At 36.9% G+C, this 23,026-nt stretch overlaps 1 protein-coding gene across 10 annotated transcripts in view; it reads right to left on the minus strand.

The window, feature by feature from the left end:
• Positions 1 to 217: 217 nt before the first annotated feature.
• ZEB1 (zinc finger E-box binding homeobox 1) overlaps positions 218 to 23,026 on the minus strand; it is a 187,095-nt gene continuing 164,286 nt past the window's right edge. For 4 of the 10 annotated variants that reach the window (XM_032349354.1, XM_032349352.1, XM_032349353.1 and 1 more), the window contains exons 5-9: positions 17,198 to 17,400; positions 13,010 to 13,115; positions 4,812 to 6,619; positions 2,808 to 2,988; positions 218 to 2,689 (exon numbers count right to left, since the gene is read on the minus strand). In XM_032349354.1, the coding sequence (XP_032205245.1) occupies positions 2,094 to 2,689; positions 2,808 to 2,988; positions 4,812 to 6,619; positions 13,010 to 13,115; positions 17,198 to 17,400 (2,894 nt within the window). In that variant the 3' untranslated portion in view covers positions 218 to 2,093. The remainder of the gene's footprint in view (positions 2,690 to 2,807; positions 2,989 to 4,811; positions 6,620 to 13,009; positions 13,116 to 17,197; positions 17,401 to 23,026) is intronic. The other 6 variants (XM_032349361.1, XM_032349355.1, XM_032349359.1 and 3 more) reach the window with 2 other exon arrangements.

The following is a 23,026-nucleotide window of genomic DNA, read 5'->3' on the forward strand; positions in this document are numbered from 1 at the left end:
ATTTGGCCACAGGGAAGTCCATGGTTTAGTGGTGAATGTCTAAAACGTTTAGTTTGTTACCCACATTCAGCCCAAGATAAACTGAGTGCAAGATGACTGTGCAATATCTCATTTCACAGAGAGATTTCCAAAGAAAACCTCGCTAATAAAGAACAGAATGACAGCAGGTCAGGCTTCTTGATGCATTTTATTGTGAGATGGGGGAGTCTGGTAAAAAACTAGAAAATGACCATGGTGTAACAAGGAACTTAAAAATGAAGAATCAGATTTGTAACTTACATACATGAATACAGGAACAAATTGGCACAAAATGTTAAACATTGTTCCCAACACTGTTTATATGAGGTTATCCTAATTTGGCTTACTAAGGAGATGAGAGTTTGATGGTTAGGCTAATCTCTTAATAAAACTGCAGAGCATCATGCTATTAGTCACACAGTGAATTTCAAAATTTAAGAGTTTTATATTAAAAACTGGGTAAAGGTAAAATGACTTGATTGTAGTTGTAAAACTAATACATTCCCGTTTAAGTTCTGTTCTACAGTCCAAGGCAAGTATAAATGTTAACGTAACACTGTTAAATCAAATCTCAATGCAAGAGAACCAATTGCATCTCTACTTTAAATCTTATCAACTTTCCAAATTTTCATACTAAAATATATTATTGTATTAATACAAACTACAGTATTATACACTACACTGTGTAATAAATAAAGAAATATAAAAATAAGACACATAAATATAAAAGTTTTCTAAAACTAAAAGTACATGTCAGTAAGAAGGGTATTAATACTGCCAGGTTTGAAGACATACAGTACAAAAATGTTGCACAGATCTATAAACTAAAAGAAATAAAATAATACTGATAGGTAAAAATCAGCTAATGTTGTTAATAAACTGGGTCCATAATAACTAACATTTGGAAACAGTTATGAGCCAAATAACAATGGCATGTCCATGTCTGAAATGCAAGTACATGGATAGAGCAGATTAGAAAATTTCCCTTTCATTTCTGTAGAGAAATTTTGAAAGTCAATTAACATAAAATGAATACTGAGGAATTAAAGGATGAAATGTCCCAGTGTTTAGGTTTCTCTGACAGAGTCAGTGGTTTTAAGTTTTATTTGGAATTTTGATACAATAAACAAATCAACAAATGCTAGTTATTGTAGGCCACACATTGAACGAAGGCGGGTTAGGGCCTTGAAAATACTGATAAATGGCACTTACAGCACACAGGTCTTGCTTAAGGCCAAAGGAGATACAAAGCTTCATATCATATCCTTCATATTTGTCACCACATACTCAAACACAATTACGAACACTGATTCTGACGACTCTGCTACCCTTCCCAGGATTAACACTGTTAGTCCCTGCAATCAGAACTCAAAGACAATCTTCTGAACTCCATTTTAAATCACATGAGTAAGAAACTTCAGTTCTTCTATCGGCTGCTTTCTTAAGGCTAACAATACACTTGAAATGATAATACTCCACTATGATGTCTAAATATTAGAAATTACTACCTTCTAGATTGAATTTATAAAAGGTAGTTAGCATGGTTTGGAACTGCATTATACTTCTCTGTGAAGGGAATTTTGTAGTGCAGAAGTTCTCACATTTTAAAAAACATAATAAAATACTGAAGTGGATTTAGCATATGCTTACCAATAAAAAATTATAAAATTTCTCCCAATTGTACAGCTTAAGAATAAACCAACGTAAGAGTGATAATTAATACTGACAAAAAGAAACAATGCCAGATGCTTATCTAATTAATCAGTTTCCTTTAACCTGTTAAATCTTTGCTTTCCGAGTCATTAAAGTTTTCTAATCTGCTTCGTGTTACAAACTTCTTCCTAACTTTGAAAAATGCATGAAAAATTACTAGGTCTGAGATCAGGCACACCCGGATTTTTTTTTGTGTGGTTTTTTTGTTTTTTTTTGTATTTTGTATTTTTTTTAAATTTTTACTTTACACAGTAGTGAACAGAAACCACAGTATACAGGTTACTGTGTTTCCATGAAAAGCATGTATAATATAGAACAAACTTCATTACCAATTAGAATGTATTTTCCTTCTAGAAAAACTATTAGGCTTCATTTGTTTTTTCTTCAGACACCTGCTCACTCTTCTTGCTCACTTTTTGTTCTAAGCTGCTCGCTTGATTTACAGCTTCATCTTCCTTCATCAGACCTTCAGTTTTTGCCTCTTCTCCCTCATTCTCTGCCTCTTCCCCCTCCTCCTCCTCCATCTCGTCTTCCTCCTCCTCCTCTTCCTCCTCCCCTTGCGGTTTTTCACATTCTTTCTCTTCCTGCAGTTCTTCCATCTCTTTGTCCTCCTCCTCCTCTTCCTCTTTTTCACTGTCTTCATCCTCTTCCCTCGTCAGACTCTCTCTCTCGTCAGAGTCGGCCTGTGAGGGAGACGCCCGGGCCCCAGCATGCTCGCTGGCCAAGACTTCCGGTCCCGCCTCTTCCTGCTCCGTGCTATCCCGCTCCTCGGCCTCTCGCTTGCAGTAGGAGTAGCGATGATTCATGTGTTGAGAATAAGACCCAGAGTGTGAGAAACGCTTCCCACATTTGTCACATTGATAGGGCTTTTCTCCAGAATGCAACCGCATGTGTTCAATCAAATGATGTTTGTGTTTAAATGCCTTTTTACAGATCCCACACTCGTGCGGTCTCTTACCTGCAAAATAAGAACACAAGCCATGACACAAAATCCTCACAAGGCTTTTGGAAGCACTTTGGTTTGTGGAAAGGGTTACAGAGTCATTTTTCAAAAGTTGTCAGATTCATCGACATACCTGTGTGTTCGTATTTATGTCTCAATAGTGAGCTACTCTTTTGGAATATCTTATCACACAAATCACAAGCATACATTCCATTTTCTGTCTTCCGCATTTTCTTTTTGGGTGGTGTAGAATCAGAGTCATTCTGGTCTTCTACATTTGATACTCCTTCTGAACTAGTGTCTTGCCTTTCATCCTATAGAAAAAAAGAAGAACATTTAATTTCAGATTAAAAGGTAAACAAGAGACACATGTAAAAAATACAGGTTAAAAAAACTAATTTGATTTATACTTTCAATAGCTCGAGGAAAGCAAGATGCTATGTGGGGGTTGATACAGAAAAAAAGTGAGGTTGGGGCAATACAGTCATAATGATGATAAAAACAAGTGATCAACTGATGAAAAGAAAGAATGTAAAATGTACAGTAACAAAATTTACCTGGTTTCAAGTGAATCGTGATTTAATGAGAAATTTGCACACATTTTAAACTTAGAAGTTTGCTACATCATCACCAATTTCTAACTGCCTCATTTACCTTCATTTTTTTCTTTCTGGGTTTTACTGTGCAAAAATGAAGATTCTGTTTTTAAAAGGTGGTCTTTCAGTTGTATCCTCCAGAACTTCAGAGGTTTACAAACTGACCTCTGTGGTTTCTTCGAAAAGAGAGGGCTTTTCTCTACCACTTTTCTAATGAACAAGATGGCAAAACAATGCAGGGGGTCTATATTTTGAAACAAGAATACCTGCTAGACAAAATCAATCTTCAGAATTTCAGTGGTATAAAAACATTTCAGGCAGCCTCAGGGCGGTAAATATTGTGTCGGAAGCTCTCATGTAAGTAAACAGTTACTGGTAGAGGAATTGGGTCCCTCAAGATCCTTATGTCTTTCCTAAAGTTTTCCATTCTATTGCTTCTAAACCCACAAACTGTCTAAAAGCTCAAAGGCTTTTCACAACATTTCATATAATTTGCAAAGTGGGAGAGGTGCAGCCATTTGCCTGGGTGGTCTGTGAACTGCCAGTTTGTGCTAAAGCAACTTGACTACTTTCATTGCTATGGGATGTGGTCTTATGATTAAGTGAAATGTTGGTGGGTCCCCCTTTATTATTCAAAGGTGTGCACAGTGCTGTGTACACTGAGAGTCTAGATGAATTCACTACAGGTAACCCAATCAGTAGTGATATTTAAGGGGGAAGAAAGCAGCAGATATAGATTTGAACAGGATATTGTAATTATTTCAGCTGCACCTACCTACAGCAAATATTTGGATGAAAGATCAAATTTATCTCTAGTATTTGGGTGATTCAATAAGAAACCAATGAAAAAAACTGAGGACATCAAGGCTAGTGACCTAAAAAAAAGTCTGGACAATGAGCCACACAACAGTCACAAAAATGGTTCTATCTAAAACTACATCATCGGTTTTTGGGGGAAGGGAAGGAGGAAAATGGATATATGGACTCATGTATATAAATTATGACTGAAAGCTGTCTTAGTTTACAGCTCGTAAAGTGATCAGCAAATTCACTAGATGAGCTCTTTGTATACTTAATTCTTGTTTAATCAAAGCCTTTAATAAATATAGGTGCTAACACATAAAAAGTAATAGCTCAGTTTTGCTAGTGTGACGGGTCTGTGAATGGGAATGTATTTCCATGTATTGATGATACAGCAGAAGCTGTTACTCATTTGGGGAATATAACTCTAGAAACAGAAATTTAATTGGTGAATATTCCAATTTTTCTTTAATGTCTCAACCTTCAGATAGTCAAGTCTTTAGCTAAGACTTCTCATTTCCCCAGGAGAATAGCACAATGGTAGTTGATAACCATACTTGGGATTAGTAAGAAACTGAAGGTGTGATGCTACGAAAGTTAAGGCAAATCTATTTCCTTTCAAAAAAACTTTTAACAACGTACTTGGCTCCAAATAGACTGGTTTTATTCGAAAAATTTCACCAAAAGAAGTCAAACTAGCATGTTAGCAAATAGCTTTGGCATAGGGTCCTTTTCTTTACCTGATTCCCATTTGGCTGGATCACTTTCAAGGGTGGTTCCTGGACCGCAGGGCTGACCGTAGTCGAGTACGTGTAAGCCACCTGGGGAATCAGAATAGTCTGCTTATTGGCAGCTAGTGCTCGCAAGCATGGAACACTGTTCTGGTCAGCAATGGCCACGATCGTTGGTAACTGGGCAGTGACTGTAGGTATAGCAATATTTATGGGGTTGGCACTTGGTGGGATTACATTTACAACTGGTTCTGAGTCTGTAACACAACTTTCCTTTTGTGGCTCCTTTTTTGCGCAAGACAAGTTCAAGGGTTCTTCCTGGACAGAATAAACACTGTTCTGGTAAACACTAGTGATCGTTGACCTTTCTAATAATTCTCCCTGTTGCTTTGGTAGTGAAAGATCAAGAGGTTCTACTTGTGGCTCTTCCTGTGCGGCTTCTGCTGTGTACAAGTAACCCTGTGTGTTTCTGGAGGAGGAAAGGTTTAGAGGTGATGGGGATGATGGACTACTTCTGGAACCATTGACGGTGGATCCCGCTTGTAAAACTGGAGAGTTAGTCATCTTCAGGGGACTTTGTAGATTTACTGTGCTGTCCGGGGGCTCATTTGTATTTGTAGATTGAGGCTGCTCATCATTCTTTGCAGGGATATTTCCTTTGCCGGGTTCAGGAGAAGATGGTTCAGAAGACTGCACTGAAATCTGTCCAGCCTGCATCTTTTCAAACCACTTTTTTACTACATCCAGGGGTAGGTTTACTGAGTCAGCAATCTTTGAGAGCTCTTCTGCACTTGGTTGTGCGTTCAAAGCATAATAAGCTTTCAGAAGAGACAAAAGGTTCTTTAAAGGTGGCTGACTGGGAGACAGATTGCCATCTCCACCAGATGAAACAGAGGACTCGGGCTTCTCAGCTTCTGGGGCAGGGAGTGGAGGAGGCTGAGTAGGCTGCTTTAGGTCATAGTGCTTTAATTCTGGAAGTGCATTAATATCTCCTGGACATTCGTCACACAGAAGGCAAGTGCTATCGTTCGCTCCTCCTTCAAAGCTTTTGTCCTTCTCTGATTTAACAGTAAGATCTTCTGGTAACTTTTCACTTTTGCAGCTGTTTGTGGGGACTGGATTTTCTTTTTTTAAATTCTGAGGAACAACCTGAAGTTGGCTAGGCTGCTCAAGACTGTAGTTAATGATGATTTTGGTTGTTCCATCTTGATCAACCAAAGGAAGACTGATGGCGGAAATAACAGAATGGCCACCTTGCTGTATGGATGAAGCACTGATTGTTTCTTGTTCTTTGGATGCAAGATTGGCTTGATTATTCTCCAAAACTTGCCTTATTACATTACCATCCACTGCCACTTTAAGTACATTCTGAATATCACTTAAATTGATACTTATGGGAGACACCAAACCAACTGTTGGCAGAACAACAGCTTGCACCACACCCTGAGGAGAACTGGTCGCCTGTAACGGGCCACCACCACTAAAAACCCCATTCTGTAAAGGGGCTGAACAGTTGATTCCTGAAGCAACCACTATGGGTTTGAATTCATAATCCACAGGTTCAGTTTTAATTTGGTTTATAGAAAGTTGCTCTTGAAGGGGCTTATTCTCTAACTTCTGCCGTATCTGTGGTCGCGTGGGACTGCCCGGTGATGCCGAAAGAGATGGTGAGGAACACTGAGGCGTCTTGAGTCCTGTTCTTGGTCGCCCATTCACAGGCATCAAGCTGATGCATTTCTTACTGCTTATGTGTGAGCTATAGGAACCAGAATGGGAAAAACGTTTCTTGCAGTTTGGGCATTCATATGGCTTCTCTCCTGAACAACAAAAAATTATATTCACTGAATTATTACATACAAGTTATATGTCCACATTGTCCTTAAACAGTTTCAATTTAGAATATTGATTGTAAGTTCAAAACTGACAGAAATGTTATAAAGACTAGCAAAACCCTCATCTGTAGTACACGTGCTAGCCCATAAGGGCATCTTCTTAGCACATGTGTATAATATTCCTGCTAACCTTTAAAACTTCAAATAATTCTCAAATGCTAAAAAGAATTACAGTTGACCCTTGAATAACATGGGTTTGAACTGTATGGGTTAACTTAACCCGTAGAAGTTTTTTGATAAATATCCTACAGTACTGTAAATGTATTTTCTTTTCCTTATGAGTCTAAATACCCTTTTCTCTTGCTTACTGTATTGTAAGAATGCAGTATGTAATACATATAACATAAAAACATGTATGAATTGACTTTCTGTTATAGGTAAGGCTTATGGTCATCAGTAGGCTATTAGTAGTTAAGTTTTTGGGGAGTCAAAAGTTATATGTGGAGTTTTGACCACATGAAAGGCCGGCTCCCATACCCTGCATTGTTCAAGGGTCAAATGTACATCTACTCATTCAAGTTAATTTTTTTTTTCTTATCCTATTTTACCTACCTATGTAATTTTTCTACATTTCACTATACTTAACCATCTGCAGGATAAATTAATGTTACAGGAAAGAAAAGTAAATAAAATCTCCTTTATATAAGACTTAACAAGTATGAATACTTCCTTCCCATACCCAAAAGCTTTTAAGGTTTCCTTGAAAACATCTTTTTCAGTGGGCAGAAAACTTTCCATATGAGGTATTGCTATCAGTCTTGGCTTGTTAAACTGGGAGGTATGCACTCCTGGAGCTAGAAGGCAATGTTCTAGTGGGTATGTAAAGCTTTCTTGTAGTTTCAGTTTTAGTGAGAGTGGTTACAGTAATTTAAAACATTTTAATATTAAAACACAGATTATACCATGGAGAAAAAGACAAAATTCATGTGACTTGTTAGGAAAAATCCACAATGTCAAAGAAGCTCCTTGCTTGTAGAGGCTTATGTCAAGTTGCTTCCCTAGACCTGGGAGAGAAGGCATTTATCCTTGTCAGCTATTAGGGATACTTCGGTAGAAAATTTTGAGAAGCATGGAGCCAAGTGGAATACTTTCAGACAACCCTAATTTCACATCTTAATTTTAATTTATATTTATAGTTCATTCATTTATAATTTATAGGTTAAAGACTATCAGTTTCAATAAGGTAGGAACTTGAGTCTTGTGTGCCATTTATGCCTTCTATCCATTGAAGTGTAGGTTACAAAAATGCTGAACAAGACTTTTTTGGATGAATGGATGGCTAATTGCAAACTTACGGAATATGGTGATACTATTTATCTACTCAATATCAAGATAAAGCTCTTTCTTTCCTCTGTTCTTTTTAAGAATGAAAATGAAAGCAGTGAGAATGTAAGTTCTTCTAATGTAATTTCAGTATTGCACAATTTTTAAAAGGTGAGTTATATTTTCTCGAAGTATAATCGGATATTAGAACTGGAAGGGATCTAAGAGGCCCTCTTGTACAGTAAGAGTTCATTTTATATCATCCTGGACTTTAGCTAGCCTCTTGCTTAAGTTCCTTTATTAAAAGTAGGTTATTACCTGCTGGACAGCCCTATGGAAGATGGTCTAGTTTGGTTCTGCCGGGAAGCATGAATTTGGGTTCAAAACTTGGTTCTGCCATGAGTTTTTTAAAAAAGATTTTATCTACTTATTTATTTTGAGAGAAGAGGTGGCAGGAGTGGGGGGAGAGAAGAAGGAGAAAGAGAGAGAATCGTAAGCAGACTCGCGGGGAGCATATGGAGCCCAAAGCGGGGTTCAATCTCATGACTCTGAGATCATGACCTGAGCTGAAAACAAGAGTTAGATGCTCAAATGACTGAGTCCCCCAAGTGCCTCTTACTATTTTCTTAATCTTCCGAGTCTCAGTGTTTTGGTGTATAAATAAATGTAGATACATCCTTACTGGATTGTTGTAGCAGTTACATGACATAATACAGCAAAACTCTGTGTGGTCTCAATAGATGTTAGTGATTCTTTTAAAAAGTAATTCTATGGATATACAGGTTGAGTACTAAGCCAGAATTCACCTGTTATTAGGCCCAGTTTCCTGTCCTAGCCTGTGCTCTGATGCCACACAGAGCAAGCCTAACTTTGCTAAAAGCCGGGCTTTCAAGCTGGTGAAGAGCTGTCATCCGTATCCTTACACTTCTCTTCTTAAATATACCCAGGTCCTTCAAAGATTCCTTATTGGACATAGTTTTTAGAACCCTTCCCACCTACCCACTTGTTAACTCATCTCTGGAAATTCTCCAGCTTATCAGTATCTTTCCAAGGGGATGCCTGAAATATGATTCAATACTCAAATGTACCAGGTAAATTTCTGGGGGAGGGGTGTAAAACAATGGATGTGTTCTAGTATTTCTATTTTAACATTTTAAATTCTTGCATAACATTTTTAGATGAGCTATATATTTGTTCTCTTGTTAGAGACACTTGGAAAATAAGAATCTATGATATAGATTATTTTTAAAAAAGATTTTATTTATTTGAGAGAGGGAGAGAGAGACAGCAGGAATGGTGGGGAGGGGCAGAGGGAGAGGGAGAAGCAGACTCCCTGCTGAGCAGGAAGCAGGCATACACTTAACTGACCAAGTCACCCAGGGGCCCGACAGATTATTTTTATCTTTACAAACAGGGAGACAGAGGAGCACAGTGGCTAAGGCAACAGCTTTGGAGTCAGGATACCTACACCGAGGCCCTGGCTTTTCCATGGACTAGCTGAGTGACTCTGGATAGGTTAATTAAGCTCTCTGAACCTCCATTTTCTCATCAGTAGAAAGGGAGGAAATAATAGCATCTACCTCAGAGGGCTATCGTTGAGACTGTATGAGTTAATGTACACAAATAACTAGAATGGGGCTGTCCACAGTTAAGTACGCAATAAATGCTAGTTGTCAGTATTATGGTTGGGGATTACCTGGTATTTTATCATTACCAGAAAGAAGTGGAGCAGTTGTCCTATAGCCAAATCTACTAAGTTTGTTGGAAAACCCCTTGTTTCTAACTTCATAGCTTAATAGTTTATACATAGAGTACCTCGCCTAATCTGTCTGTCTAGCAACTGTTGAATGAGGTGAAGTTGTGCTGTAAGAAGTCTGATGTCCTATGAAGACCGATTTCTTTTTTGTAATGGCTGAGGTGGACATTTGGTTGCATCTGATGTAAAAACTTTCCAGGCTAAAGTTCATAGGGCTATGGAACAAACTCAGGTTATTTTCTGGGGAGGATCAGAGCCCGGGAGCAGGAGCCTTTTTTGTCTCACCTCTGAGTGGAGGTGAGGTGACCTGCTCCTCATCATAGCTCAGGTCCCACATGAGAAATTCAGATGATGGCTAAAACACATGACTCAGCATACGGCTCATTTTAGTGGTGTCGGAAGATAGCAACAATCCAGGTAATTTTGTGGAGTATAATTTGAAGACCCTGATTAGAAAGTGAGCTGACAAAGAAAGATTACAGAGGTTTCTTGAAGGATATGAAGCTCATCCATTATTTGAGACTCTAAACAGCTCTTTCAAATCTGCAGTGAAGGACATTTTTATCCGCCCCCCTCCATTTTTTTTTTTTGTTTTAAATTTCCAATCTACTGTAAGATCAATATTGTATAAAATATAATAAAATTGTCACAGTTTTTTCTTCATCTGCTAGTTTCTAAATTACTTGTGATTTCTGTACGTAGCACTTCAAGAACCAGTCTCAAAAAAGCTTATAGACTGGTACCATCCTGGGATGACACTGAGAAGCCCCGACTCAAGAAATCTTCCTTTGGAATAAAGGAGAAATACTCTGGAGAAATACTTTTTCTGAATTGCATTTTGGTGAAATAGCACTGGTTTCCTACTGGAGACTCTTATTTTATTTTTATTTTTTTAAGGTTTTTGTTTAATTGTCAGAGAGAGAGGGAGAGAGACCACAAGCAGGGGGAGAAGAAGGCAGAGGGAGAAGCAGACTCCCCGATGAATAAGGAGCCTGGTGAGGGACTTGATCCCAGGACGCTGGGATCCTGACCTGATCATTTAAGCCAAAGGCAGCCACTTAACTGACTGAGCCACCCAGGCGTCCATGGAGAATCTTACTTTAAAAAGAAAACCCTATCAATTTTTCTGCTGTACTATTTTAAGGATACTTTGGAAAATGATATAAAATGCATTTTGTTTTTCTATGGTCTTCGTAGTGGGAAGAGTTGTACTTTTCCTAGCGACTAATTCCTTTTACTTGCAGACAATCTGGGTCATGGTTATTGATCACAGTTTTCTGATTTCCTAAACCTTAAGAGTCTAATGTGTGGTCTGCTTCCAGCATGTGCTTGGCATTTCACAGTATATCCATTTTACTTCACGTTTACTTCATGCCTGTGTTACTTCCTTAACTTTATTTTCCTAATACATTTTAAAATTAAAATTTCTTGCTGTATTAGAGGTATACAGTTTCACATTACATATCCTTAAGGACAAGACTATCATGTAAATACATAATGGATGGACAGTGCAGAGTACGGTGATGCCCTGTGTTCCGTGATGTGACCTGATTCGCACCGGCTACTTCAGCAGCAGCAGCAGCAGCAGCAGTGTACTGCTAACAAGCTTGGAGCTCTTGTACACTTTCTGTCTGTACTATAGACAGTAGCTTCCTGCCTACTACTTGACTGAGATGGATTTTTGAATATCAACGTAGAATTTTGCAATACCAACTTCCTGTTTCTGCCTTGCATTGCAATCCCTGGAGTGATGCATGCTTCCCAATTCTGCACCCTCTGCAGCTCTGACAGATCCACAGCCTCTAAAACTGCAATAGGACCATATGACTCATTTTGTACATGAATCTTACTCTAAATTTTATTTTCCCTCCTCTACTCCAATCTCAACATTTAAGAAAATGCTCTTGAACTAGCTCTATCTCTATCAACAACTTCAAATCATCTGTAATAAGAAAGCAGGTCATTAAAAATATATTCTTGATGAAAAATTTTGATAGCCCAGGAGCTAAGAAAAGAAATAGGATTTTGTGGCAAACTGCAAAAGACAACTTCTCATTTCCAGGAACATTTAAGTGTGCAAATAAATAAATGTTTTTGCAAGAATCTTGGTTTAAACAAATTGGTAACTTTAACCTTATTAGCCCTCAACAAACAAGACAGTGAAGCGGCTAGAAATGTAGTTCGAAAATAAAACACAGATATTACTAGTCACCCTTCACAAAGCCACCCGTTGTACTCTTTTTGTAGGATGTTTATAAGATGTAAATGTCAATACAATCATTTCCACAAAATAAGTCACATGCAGACAGCCATCATTTCTCATTAATTAGAAAAGAGTTATTTTTCACTACTATTTAATAAATCTAAAATAACAAGGGGTGCCTGGATGGCTCAGTGGGTTAAAGCCTCTGCCTTCAGCTCAGGTCATGATCCCAGGGTCCTGGGATCGAGCCCCACATCAGGCTCTCTGCTCAGTGGGGAGCCTGCTTCCTCCTCTCTGTCTGCTTCTCTGCCTACTTGTGATCTCTGCCTGTCAAATAAATAAATAAAATCTTTAAAAAATAAAATAAATCTAAAATAACATACCAAAATTAATCAGATGAATGGATGTCACAGTGCAATGTGAGATGCTATGGAGTTTTTGTTATAGCTTTTGAAGTAAAGCCCTAAGACCTGCAAATACAGCTCTTTTTGTTTCTAAGTTTCTAAAACAGACATATTTTTCTCAGATAATATCATTTTGTAAGTATAATTTAGAAAAGGATGTGGAATAGAAAGGTGAAATGGTAGGTAAACATATTTTCTTTAAAATTTTCGATGCTTTAAATTTTTCTTTAAAATTTTCAGGGTGACTCTGCATCACCCTGACTCACTTCTATTTCTTTCAGGTAAAGAACATCTTGGCCACTTTACTTTCTTGTACAAATTGTACCTCTATATCCTTTTTCACTCCCTTGTTAACTGTGCAAAAGAGGCAATGGAATTAGTATTCATCAGAAAGCTCAAGGAGGTTGCACTTCTTATTCTATATTAAAAAATATATATAATATATATAATATATATTCTGATTAAAAAAATTGGAGGAGTATGTCATATTATATTAGCTTATTATGCTTTAGTTAAAGATCAAGATTCCAATAAAATATGATTTATAAATAAAAAATTTCTCCAGGTTAGTCTTCATTCTACAAGAAAAGCAAAATTTCTGACCATGTGTGTAGATCACGATACAACAGATTTATTTATTACCATATATGCTATAATATTCAAGGTGTAGACAGAAAAGAAATATTTACCACTGTGGATTCTTAAGTGCTCTTTTAGATGATGTTTGTATTTGAAAGCTTTTCCACATTCAGTGCACTTGAATTTACGATTACCACCGGATTGTGTCACATGTCTCTGTAGGAAAGAATTGATATTTTTAATTATAAGGCAAAAAAGCTTTGGACGTAAAAGAATAGCCAATCTGCTAAAAGCATTTTGATGAATTCTGCTTCTCAAAGGCTTCAAATTGAGTCAGTCACAAAAATCTAACACTTGGAATACTGCACCAAAAAGAAGGGTGATAGTAGGATCAGAATTTGGACATAAAGAAAAATCTCCACTTGCTAATTTAGAGCATTAGAATCATGCTTTATTGAGTAATATAGTATTTAGCACAAGTAAGATAGTATATACATTACTAGAAACTAGAGATTATCCCTTCTGTAGCCTGGCTTTTTCCAGTAGTTTATCCTATCTCTTAGATGCTTGGTACTTCCAAAATGTACTTTAATCTGATGAATTTTAAAAAATACCTCCATCTTTTCATCCAAACATGGAGTATTATAACAGCTTTCTGTCTGGTTTATCCAATTCTCACTTTTATGTATTTCAAATATATTTTGCACTCTCAGATTTTTTTTCCAGGTATTGTATTTTTTTATTCCAGAGTAAAAAATTTAAAAAAAAATGTATTTTTTTTTACTTTAGATTTTACTTTTCCAGAAAGTAAAGTTTCCATTACTTTATTTATTTACTTTTCTTTATCCATCATTAAATTTATTTATTATTATGAAATGTTTCCCAGTCAGGTCTAATTGATATACAGTGTTACATTAGTTTCAGCATAGAACACAGTGAGTCAATAAGTCCGTATGTTACGCTATGCTCATCACAAGTGTCTACCATCTGTCACCATAGAACACTATCACAATGCCTTTGACTAGCTTCTCAATGCTGTACCTTTCATCCCCATGATTTATTCATTCTATAACTGGAAGCCTGGACCTCCCACTCCCTTTTACCCATTGTGCCCACCTCCCTCCCTCTCCTTTGGCAACCACCAGTATGTTCTCTGTGTTTGAGTCTGTTTCTGATTTTTTTTTTGTTCATTAGATTAATCGTACAAAAGCACTGCTTGAACTGAGTTCTATCATAAACCTCATAAACCATAAATTGCTCATAACCCTCCAAAGGCTCCCCCCATGAACCCCTGAATACAGATTCTGAGTCTATACATTCTGAGGTTACCTGAGTTTCCAGGCCGATTCTTTACCAGTTCCCTGGAAGAAGTTCATGCCTCAGTCACTCAGTGAGTCTCAGTTTTTTGTACATAGACTACTCTTCTCTATCTCCTTGCTTTAGTTTATACTATTTCTTATTTCTTGGTTATGTTTCCCTATAATTTTGATTATTAAGATTCTAGCCATACTTCAAAGGCTTAACTCAAGTACGACTTGCTTCATGCTCCTCTAGCTGGAATCTCCCTTCTTTTGTTTTCCATACAGGAAGGAAAGAGAATGAGTACTTACTATGTATCCCGCTTCATCCAAACCAATGGCTGTAGGCACCAAATATATGGTGACAACTCCCAAGGGTGTATCTCTAGACCCCTCCCCTTAACTCCAGACTCTGAGAACCAATTGAGTCCTTGATACCAACAGTCAGAAAGAAATGGGCATGTGAAACTTAACATGATTAACACCGAGCTCTTAATTTCCCTTTTGAGAGTCAGGCCTTCCTCTGGTGTTTCCTGTCTTTGTGAAGGACACCATCACTTATCTGATTATTGCTTCAGCCCCAAACTATGGAGTAATCCTTGATTCCTCTCTTTAACTCCCTTACTCACTCCATCAGCAAGCCACCTGAATATACTCTGTATCTAACATTCGTCGGTGTCCTGTCAGTCACTACCAGTGATTTCAAAGCCATCACCACATTAGGCCTGGATTATAGCAATAGCTTCCAAATGGTCTCCCTGCTTCCATTCTTATCTTTCTTGATCTACTTTCCACACAACAGCCAGTGTTCCCTTAAAAATAAAAAACAAAAAATAAAGACAAAATTCAGTAACCTTCAAAGGTTTCCCTGTGACACTGTAGAATAAAATAAAAAGTCTCTACCAGGGTCTATACAATGGGGTATATCATCCAGCCCCAAATACTTCCTGGCCTCACCTATCTTTCTCCCCTTTATTCATACTGGCTTCCTTGCTATCCTTTGGGGATGCTGGGCAGGCTTCTGCCTCAAGGCCTTTTCATGTTTCCCTCTGTTCCCTTTGACTGGAACAACCTACCCGAATCATCCTATGACTGGCTGCTTCCTTTCCTTTGGGTCTTTGTTCAGATGTCCATTCTTAGAAAGGTCTCTCTCTCCTTAAAAAAATAGCAGCTTTCTTCACTTTCTACCTTCTGCTTTTTTTTTTTTCTTCATACTATCTCTTTTCTTGTATTTTACATCATCTGCTAATATATGCTCCCTACTTTCTTGATCTTTGCCTATCTTTTTCACTATTGTGCCTTTTAACACTGAACAGGTTCTGAACACAGAACAGGTTCTGACGTAATAGAAACACCAATGTTTGTTTAATGAATAAATTAATAATACATGGAAGTGCTTATCTTTAAGCCATGGCATGGTTTTCAAACTCAAGTTTGCTGCCCCATAACCTAAATTATTTCTAAGACATCCCGATCATATTTCCTCACATTTTTGGTCTCCATATTAACCACAGCTCCTTTCTGACTTTTGCCTGATCACACACTTTATATAAAACCTACTGCCTTTCACTCATCTGAAAAATCACCACAAAATTGGCTCTTATGCTCACCGTTGATCTTACGATTTCTTTCTATAATGGCATCTCTTGTTTTCACCATTAGCTCGACCTGCGCTTTGCAGATCATTTCTGAGACAGGATTTGGGGACAACAGGTGCAGTTGGTGCCTGCTCCCCAAATGTCACACAAATAGGGCTCTTTTCCCAAAGCTTGGCTGTACTGTAGTCAGATGGAAAAAGTATCATCCCTAATAAGAGTTGCATAGGGACAGATGGTCTTTGTCTTCAGAAGTTCCTTCTCTGTATCAATTTCTTCCTTCTTTTGGTATTCTTGCCAACTTCAAGTGTTCCCTCATGGACTTACCCACTAACCTATCTAAGAAAATCGTGGTTCTATACTTCCTGATTGCCATCCTTCTCCCCCTTTATTTTGTGATTTTGTGAGTGTTGTTGTCAAGGTCCTGAGAAGATAGGTTGACCCTGCTTGAAGATTCTGTTTCTGCTGTAATTTTTTTGTTTGGTTTAGCCATCATCTTAGAAAGGGTCTAACTTGTGCTCTGTGACATACAGGACTATATGAGATACATACATAGGGCAGAATTCTCACAGATTTGCATTTATAGATAGTCATAATCCTTTGATACAAGAAACTGGACATGTGCCACAACAATAACACATACACTTAAAATACACTGTGCAGCTGAACATTTCTCTGATTTTTAAAGTTAGCGTCATGTTGATATTAATCTGATTGTTTAGAGTTGATACTTATCAGGATCTTCCAAAAGGGCAATTGGCAAGAGCTTCTTGGCCTTTAATCCTTAAGTACAAAGCCAACCGTTCAAACGTTAACTTCTAGAAGAATAGTCTTATTTTATACACTAGAAATTGAGGCAACATGACATAGGGATAGAACAAACCATGTGAAAAATGAGTCTTCAATATAAGAATGTTTAGAATCTAAACTTCAGATTCTTAAAGGAAGCAACTTCCCTTCCTACAGTAAATAGAACACAGTAACTTATACTGAGAATAAATAAAGTAGTCTTTGGTTCCCAGAAAATTAACTTTTATTATTATTATTTGACTTTCCTCTCAATTTGGTCAGTACTTAGTCATATGGTTTATGAAACCAGTACTTATTTTTCCTACACTGAGCATTTTGGTAGAATGCACTTTGAAATCTAGTTTTAAACTTCAGGGAAATATTTGTTAAGGTATAAGCAAAATAATTAAATTTACAAAAAAGGACCTTATCTGAAAAAGAATAAAAAAACTTAGGGACCTCAACAATAGTGTTCACATGTACTTTATAACTCAGAAATGACCAGATAATTCAAATAATCACTTATTCTTGTAAGGCTGCAGATAAGATGCTTTCTACTACATCCTTTTAAGTATATTAAAACCCTTGCCTTGTATGGATGGTTGCTTTCACTTACTTGATCTCTTCCTGATTTATGTGATGTCATGTGACGTTCAAGTTGGGTTCTGTACGCAAAGGTGTAACTGCACAGGGAGCAACTAAAATTATCTTCATTCTTTTCATGGCGATATTTAATGTGTTCTTTCAGAGAGGTAAAACGTTTATAGCCTCTATCACAATACGGGCAGGTGAGTAACTGGGAGAATGCATCTGGTGTTCCTGTATAAGAAAGATAATATATTTTGAATTTAAAACATCCAAAAAAAATTACCAAAGCTGTCACTGAGTCCCTATGCTTTGTGCCAGATATTATACTACCTACTTTATATTTGATCCTTAAAATAATACAATGATACTATCTCTATTTCATAAAAGAGAAAACAGGATGCTCAGAAAGGTTAAATAACTTAAAAGTCACTTGGCCAGTAAATGATGAAGTCAGGATTCAAACATGTGCTGTCTGACTTTAAACTCTCATGTCTTTTCCACTAAACCACAAATCTTCCCTTCTTTTTGTAGGGTTAATTAGACAAAGAAAATATAAACAAAATTAGAAATATACGTTACTTTTATAAATATATACATATTGAAGGGGACTTGTACACCATAATAGAATCTTTCCATTGGTAACGATGTATCATTAATTATTTAATGCTTTCTTTCTAAGTGCTGGGGGAAATGAGTAACAGGAGCCAGATCTAGGTCTGTCCCACAAAAACCTCCCACGCATGCTTCTTTATGTTCTTTTCCTTACTGAATTACATGGATACATTTTCTGTAGAATTTTATATGGATAAGTATAGGATAGGATTCAGAAAATAAAGGAAATACAGAAAAACTGGAGTTCACTGAGTGAACCATATAGTTTTTTAAGATTTATTTATTTGAGACAGAGGGGTGTGTGAGTGGGGGGAAGGGTAAAGGGAGAGAATCTTCAAGTAGACTCCTTGCTGAACATGGAGACTGCCACGTGGGTTGACTTGGGGCTCGATCCCAGGACCTATGAGATCATGAACTGAGCCAAAACCAAGAGCTGGACACTTAACCAACTGAGACACCCAAGTGCTCCTGAATGAACCATATTTTTACATATGGAGCCATCTAAGCCCGACAGTCCTAAAACGTAATACTATTTTGCCAATTAATATTATTTAACTAAGAGTGCTTTTCCATATTTGGTTTATTTCTTTAAAAAAAAAAAGAGTTCCTAAAAGATAAAACTTATTGTAAATCATATCTCTACCCTCATTTGAATTTCTTATTGAAAAAGACTCGGGACGCCTGGGTGGCTCAGTCGGTTAAGCCGCTGCCTTCAGCTCAGGTCAGGATCCTGGGATTGAGTCCCACATCGGGCTCCTTGCTCAGCAGGGAGCCTACTTCTCTCTCCACCTCTGCCTGCCACTCTGCCTGCTTGTGCATACTCTTTCTCTCTCTGACAAATAAATAAATAAATAAATAAAATCTTTTTAAAAAAAGATAAAAAGAAAAAGACTACCAAAGAAAATTATATTACAATCTCAAAATCCCTCATAAACATATATTAACTTTATTGAAATCCAAATCCATATAAATTAAAAGTTTTGCTTGAGAACCAGCCTGCATGTAATAGACTGAGCACCTGATCCCATATGAATAAAATCAAACAACCAAATCCCCCAAAGTTTATGATGGTGTCTTTATTACCAGCCAGCAAGGCAACTGGAATCAGAGAATTTTCTGCTGGTGATGTCTCTAAAATGACCTGCTTCTAATGGGATTAGATTAGCCACATGAAATTGTTTTGGAAATCACATTATGTTTTGTCTGGTATTAATTTCCTATTTGTAAAGGTAAGTAGGAAATCAACATTTGGGACATTCTCCTTGCCAGAGTACCTAATCCGTCCTATTGATTTTAGCTGGTTACAGTGGCAGAAGTCCAAGTGAGCCATTGCAGGTGCTTTATTATTGGCACCACAATCGACATGTGATTCTATTACTTAAGCTGCTTATAATCCAAGTGTAATACAGCTGTCTGTTCTCATTATGTTCTATTTTCTTTTTTGCCTTCATCATTAATAAACAAAATACTAGTAATTTTGTAATATGACAGGGTGCTCATAATATTCTACCAGCAAGTTATTACTTTCATAAATCAATCTATATTGAATTTCTCACACAAGGAGATAAGAATTTATTCTTTTAGGATACTAGCATAAAACAACAAAAAGTAAACCTGAATATCTGACATAATAAGAGCAAATTATAGAACGAACAGGCTTGAGAGTTAAATGAAAATTTTTGTTCCTATTTTTGAAAAATATTGGATGTTTGTTTATTTAAAAGAATCACTTTTTTAAGCAAAGAAGGCTTATCACATAAGGAAAAAATTTTTCTTTTTAGAATTCTTATAAATAACTTTAGAAAGAAATCCAAACTATGTCTATTTTTTGAGCAGTCTATAATTTCTTTATGTATCTGTGACTATGAATATGCTTTAAAAAAACCTTTAATTTTTGTATCCTAAACCTCCTTTGCTCAGTAGCATGACATTTCAGACTGATAGTAGTACTGGATATAAAATATTTGCAAAATCTCCTTTAATTGTGCACCACTGATTCAGAGTTTGTGATACTTCAGCCTTCCAGAATAAAGTTTGCCCTCTGACAATTTATGAAGTACAGAGAGCGTGTTGAATCCACCAGCACTTAAAAAACTGAGGGCTTCTGAGGATAATCTGATGTTACTGGTGTGACAGAATGTCTACTATGAAATATTTTATTAGCTGTATACCTGAAAGTAATGACTATCTGAATTAAAAACAGATTCTAGAATTCAAATGTTTTACTAATTCAGAATGATTAGGACCCCAATTTTTATAGGATTTTACTGTGTTGATTATAACAATGGACTTTACAAAGTTTAACTTTATTTGATCTGTGCAATAAAACATTTTTTAAAGATTTTATTTATTTATTTGACAGGCATAGATCACAAGTAGGCAGAGCAGCAGGCAGAGAGAGAGAGGAGGGTGGGGAAGTAGGCTCCCTGCTGAGCAGAGAGCCCGATGTGGGGCTCAATCCCAGGACCCTGAGATTGTGACCGGAGCCGAAGGCAGAGGCCTAACCCACCGAGCCACCCAGGCGCTCCTTTCATGAGGATTCTTAAAGAACTTTCTGTTACATAAAAGATTTACATATGTATATTAAAATGTTTAAATTTCCTTTTCTTATTTATTATAACCTATGGGTTCCTCAGGTGGAATTTAACAAATTTCCTTTAAGGAAAAAAAAAAACTGGGGCACCTGGGTGGCTCAGTTGGTTAAGAGTCTGACTCTTGGTTTCAGCTCAGGTCATGATCTCAAGGTTGTAACTATGAGCTCCACATCAGGCGCCACACTCAGCATAGACTCTGCTTGGGATTCTCTCTTCCTTCCTCTGCCTGCCCCCACCCGTTCTCTCTCTAAACTAACTAACTAAATAAAATCTTAAAAAAACAAAAACAAAAAACCAAAACCTTGAGAAATCAAAGTACAAATGGTAGGGACCTACAGAAGTTTAGAGTGCCTATAACTATAGACTCACCAAATATGCAAATAGATCAACACAACACTATTCATATAACTGTAATGCTGTGTCCCCAGGGGTAATAATCTTTGTAATAATAATTGTCTTCAAAAATGCATCCTTTTGGCACACTGGAGGAATCAATTCTAGAGTGTCCTACTTCTATTTCCTTTGTCACTGATTTAGTTACAGAAAATCCTATCGATTCTGAGGTGAAACTTCTATTTCTGCATTTTTCATAATTGATTCCTGATTTAAGGAAGGTACAGGTGATTCTTTGCAATGGAATCTATTTTGTTTTCTACACCATTCTCAATTTCCTTCAGAAATTTAAAAGTGGATTGATAAATAACACTAACTTAGCACCAAAAAAGCTGAATACTTACGTATAAATCTAACAAAGTATGTATAAGATTTATACAAGGAAAACTATAAAACTCTGACAAACAAAATCAAAGAAGTAAATAAATGGAGAGATATTCATTGTTTGAGGATAGGAAGACTTATTATTGTCAAGATGCCAGTTATTCCCAATTTGATTTAGTGGAATTCCAACTCAAATCTGGAAAGTCCTTTTATGGATACTGACAAACATTCTAAAGTTTATATGGAGAGGCAAAAGACAAAGAATAGCCAACACAATATGGGAGGTGAAAAATAAAGTTGGAGGACTGACACTATCTGACTTTAAGACTTATTATAAAGCTATAGTAATCAAAACAGTGTGGTATTGGTGTGAGAATATAGAAATGGATCAGAGGAACAGAGAGCCAGAAATATCTTTATAAATAAAGTCAACTGGTCTTTGACAAAGGAGCAGAGGCAATACAATGGAGTAAAGATAGTCTTTTCAACAACAGTAATGGAACAGGAAACAAAAGCAAAAATGAACTACTGGGACTTCGTCAAGATAAAAAGCTTTAGCACCAGCAAAGGAAACAAAATCAACAAAACTAAAAGGCAACCTACAGAATGGGAGAAGATATTTGCAAATGACATACCAGATAAAGGGCTAGTATCCAAATTCGATAAGAAATTTACCAAACTCAATACCCAAAAAACAAAAAAATCCAGACAAGAAATGGGCAGAAGACATGAGCAGACATTTCTCAAAAGAAGACATACAAGTGGCTAACAGATGCATGAAAAAATGCTCAATATCACTTGGCATCAAGGAAATACAAATCAAAACCACAATGAGATACCACCTCACACCAGTCAGAATGGCTAAAATTATCAAGTCGGGAAAAAACAGATGTTAGCGAGGATGCGGAGAAAGGGAACCCTCTTACACTGTGGGTGGGAATGCAAACTGTTGCAGCCACTCTGGAAAACAGGATGGAGGTTCTTCAGAAAGTTAAAGATAGAACTACCCATGGCCCAGCAATTGCACTACTAGGTATTTACCCAAAGGATACAAAAATAGTGATTTGAAGGGACACCTGCACCCCAATGTTTATAGCAGCAATGTCCCCAATAGCTAAACTATGGAACAAGCCCAGATGACTACTGACAGACAAAAGGATAAAGAAGATACAGTGTATATAAATACAATGGACTATGACTCAGCCATCAAGAAGAGTGAAATCTTGTCATTTGCAATGTCATGGATGGAAATAGAGGGTATTATGTTAAGCAAAACAAGGCAGTCAGAGAAAGACAAATACCATGATTTCACATATGTGGAATTTAAGAAACAAAATAGATGAACACAGGGTAAGGGAAGGAAAAATAAAATAAGATTGAAACAGAGAGGGAGGCAAAGCATAAGGGACTCTTAGCTCTAGAAACAAACAGAGGGTTGCTGGGCGGGAGGTGGATGGGTAGATGGGGTAACAGGGTGATGGGCATTAAGGAGAGCACTTGATAGAATCACCACTGGGTGTTATGTGGAACTACTCAATCACTAAATTCTACCCCGGAAATAATAATAACATTATATGTTAACTAAAATGAATTTAAACACCAAATTAAAAAAAAAACGTAATGGAACAACTGAACATTCAGGACATGCATAATGTCCTGAATCTAGACACAGACCCTACACCCTTCCCAAAAATTAACTCAAAACGGATCACAAACCTAACTGTAAAATGTAAAACTATAAAGCTCCTAGAAGATAACAGGGAAAAACTAGATGACCCTACCTATAACAATGCCTTTTTTAGATATAACACCAAGGAAAGAAAGAATTGACAAGCAGGACTTCATGAAAATGAAAACTTCTGCTTCCGTGAAGGATGATTTCAAGAGGATTAGAAGACAAGTGCCATACTGGGAAAAATATTTGCAAAAGACAC

This window comes from Mustela erminea, chromosome 6 (genome assembly GCF_009829155.1).
Source record: "Mustela erminea isolate mMusErm1 chromosome 6, mMusErm1.Pri, whole genome shotgun sequence".
NCBI lineage: Eukaryota > Metazoa > Chordata > Mammalia > Carnivora > Mustelidae > Mustela > Mustela erminea.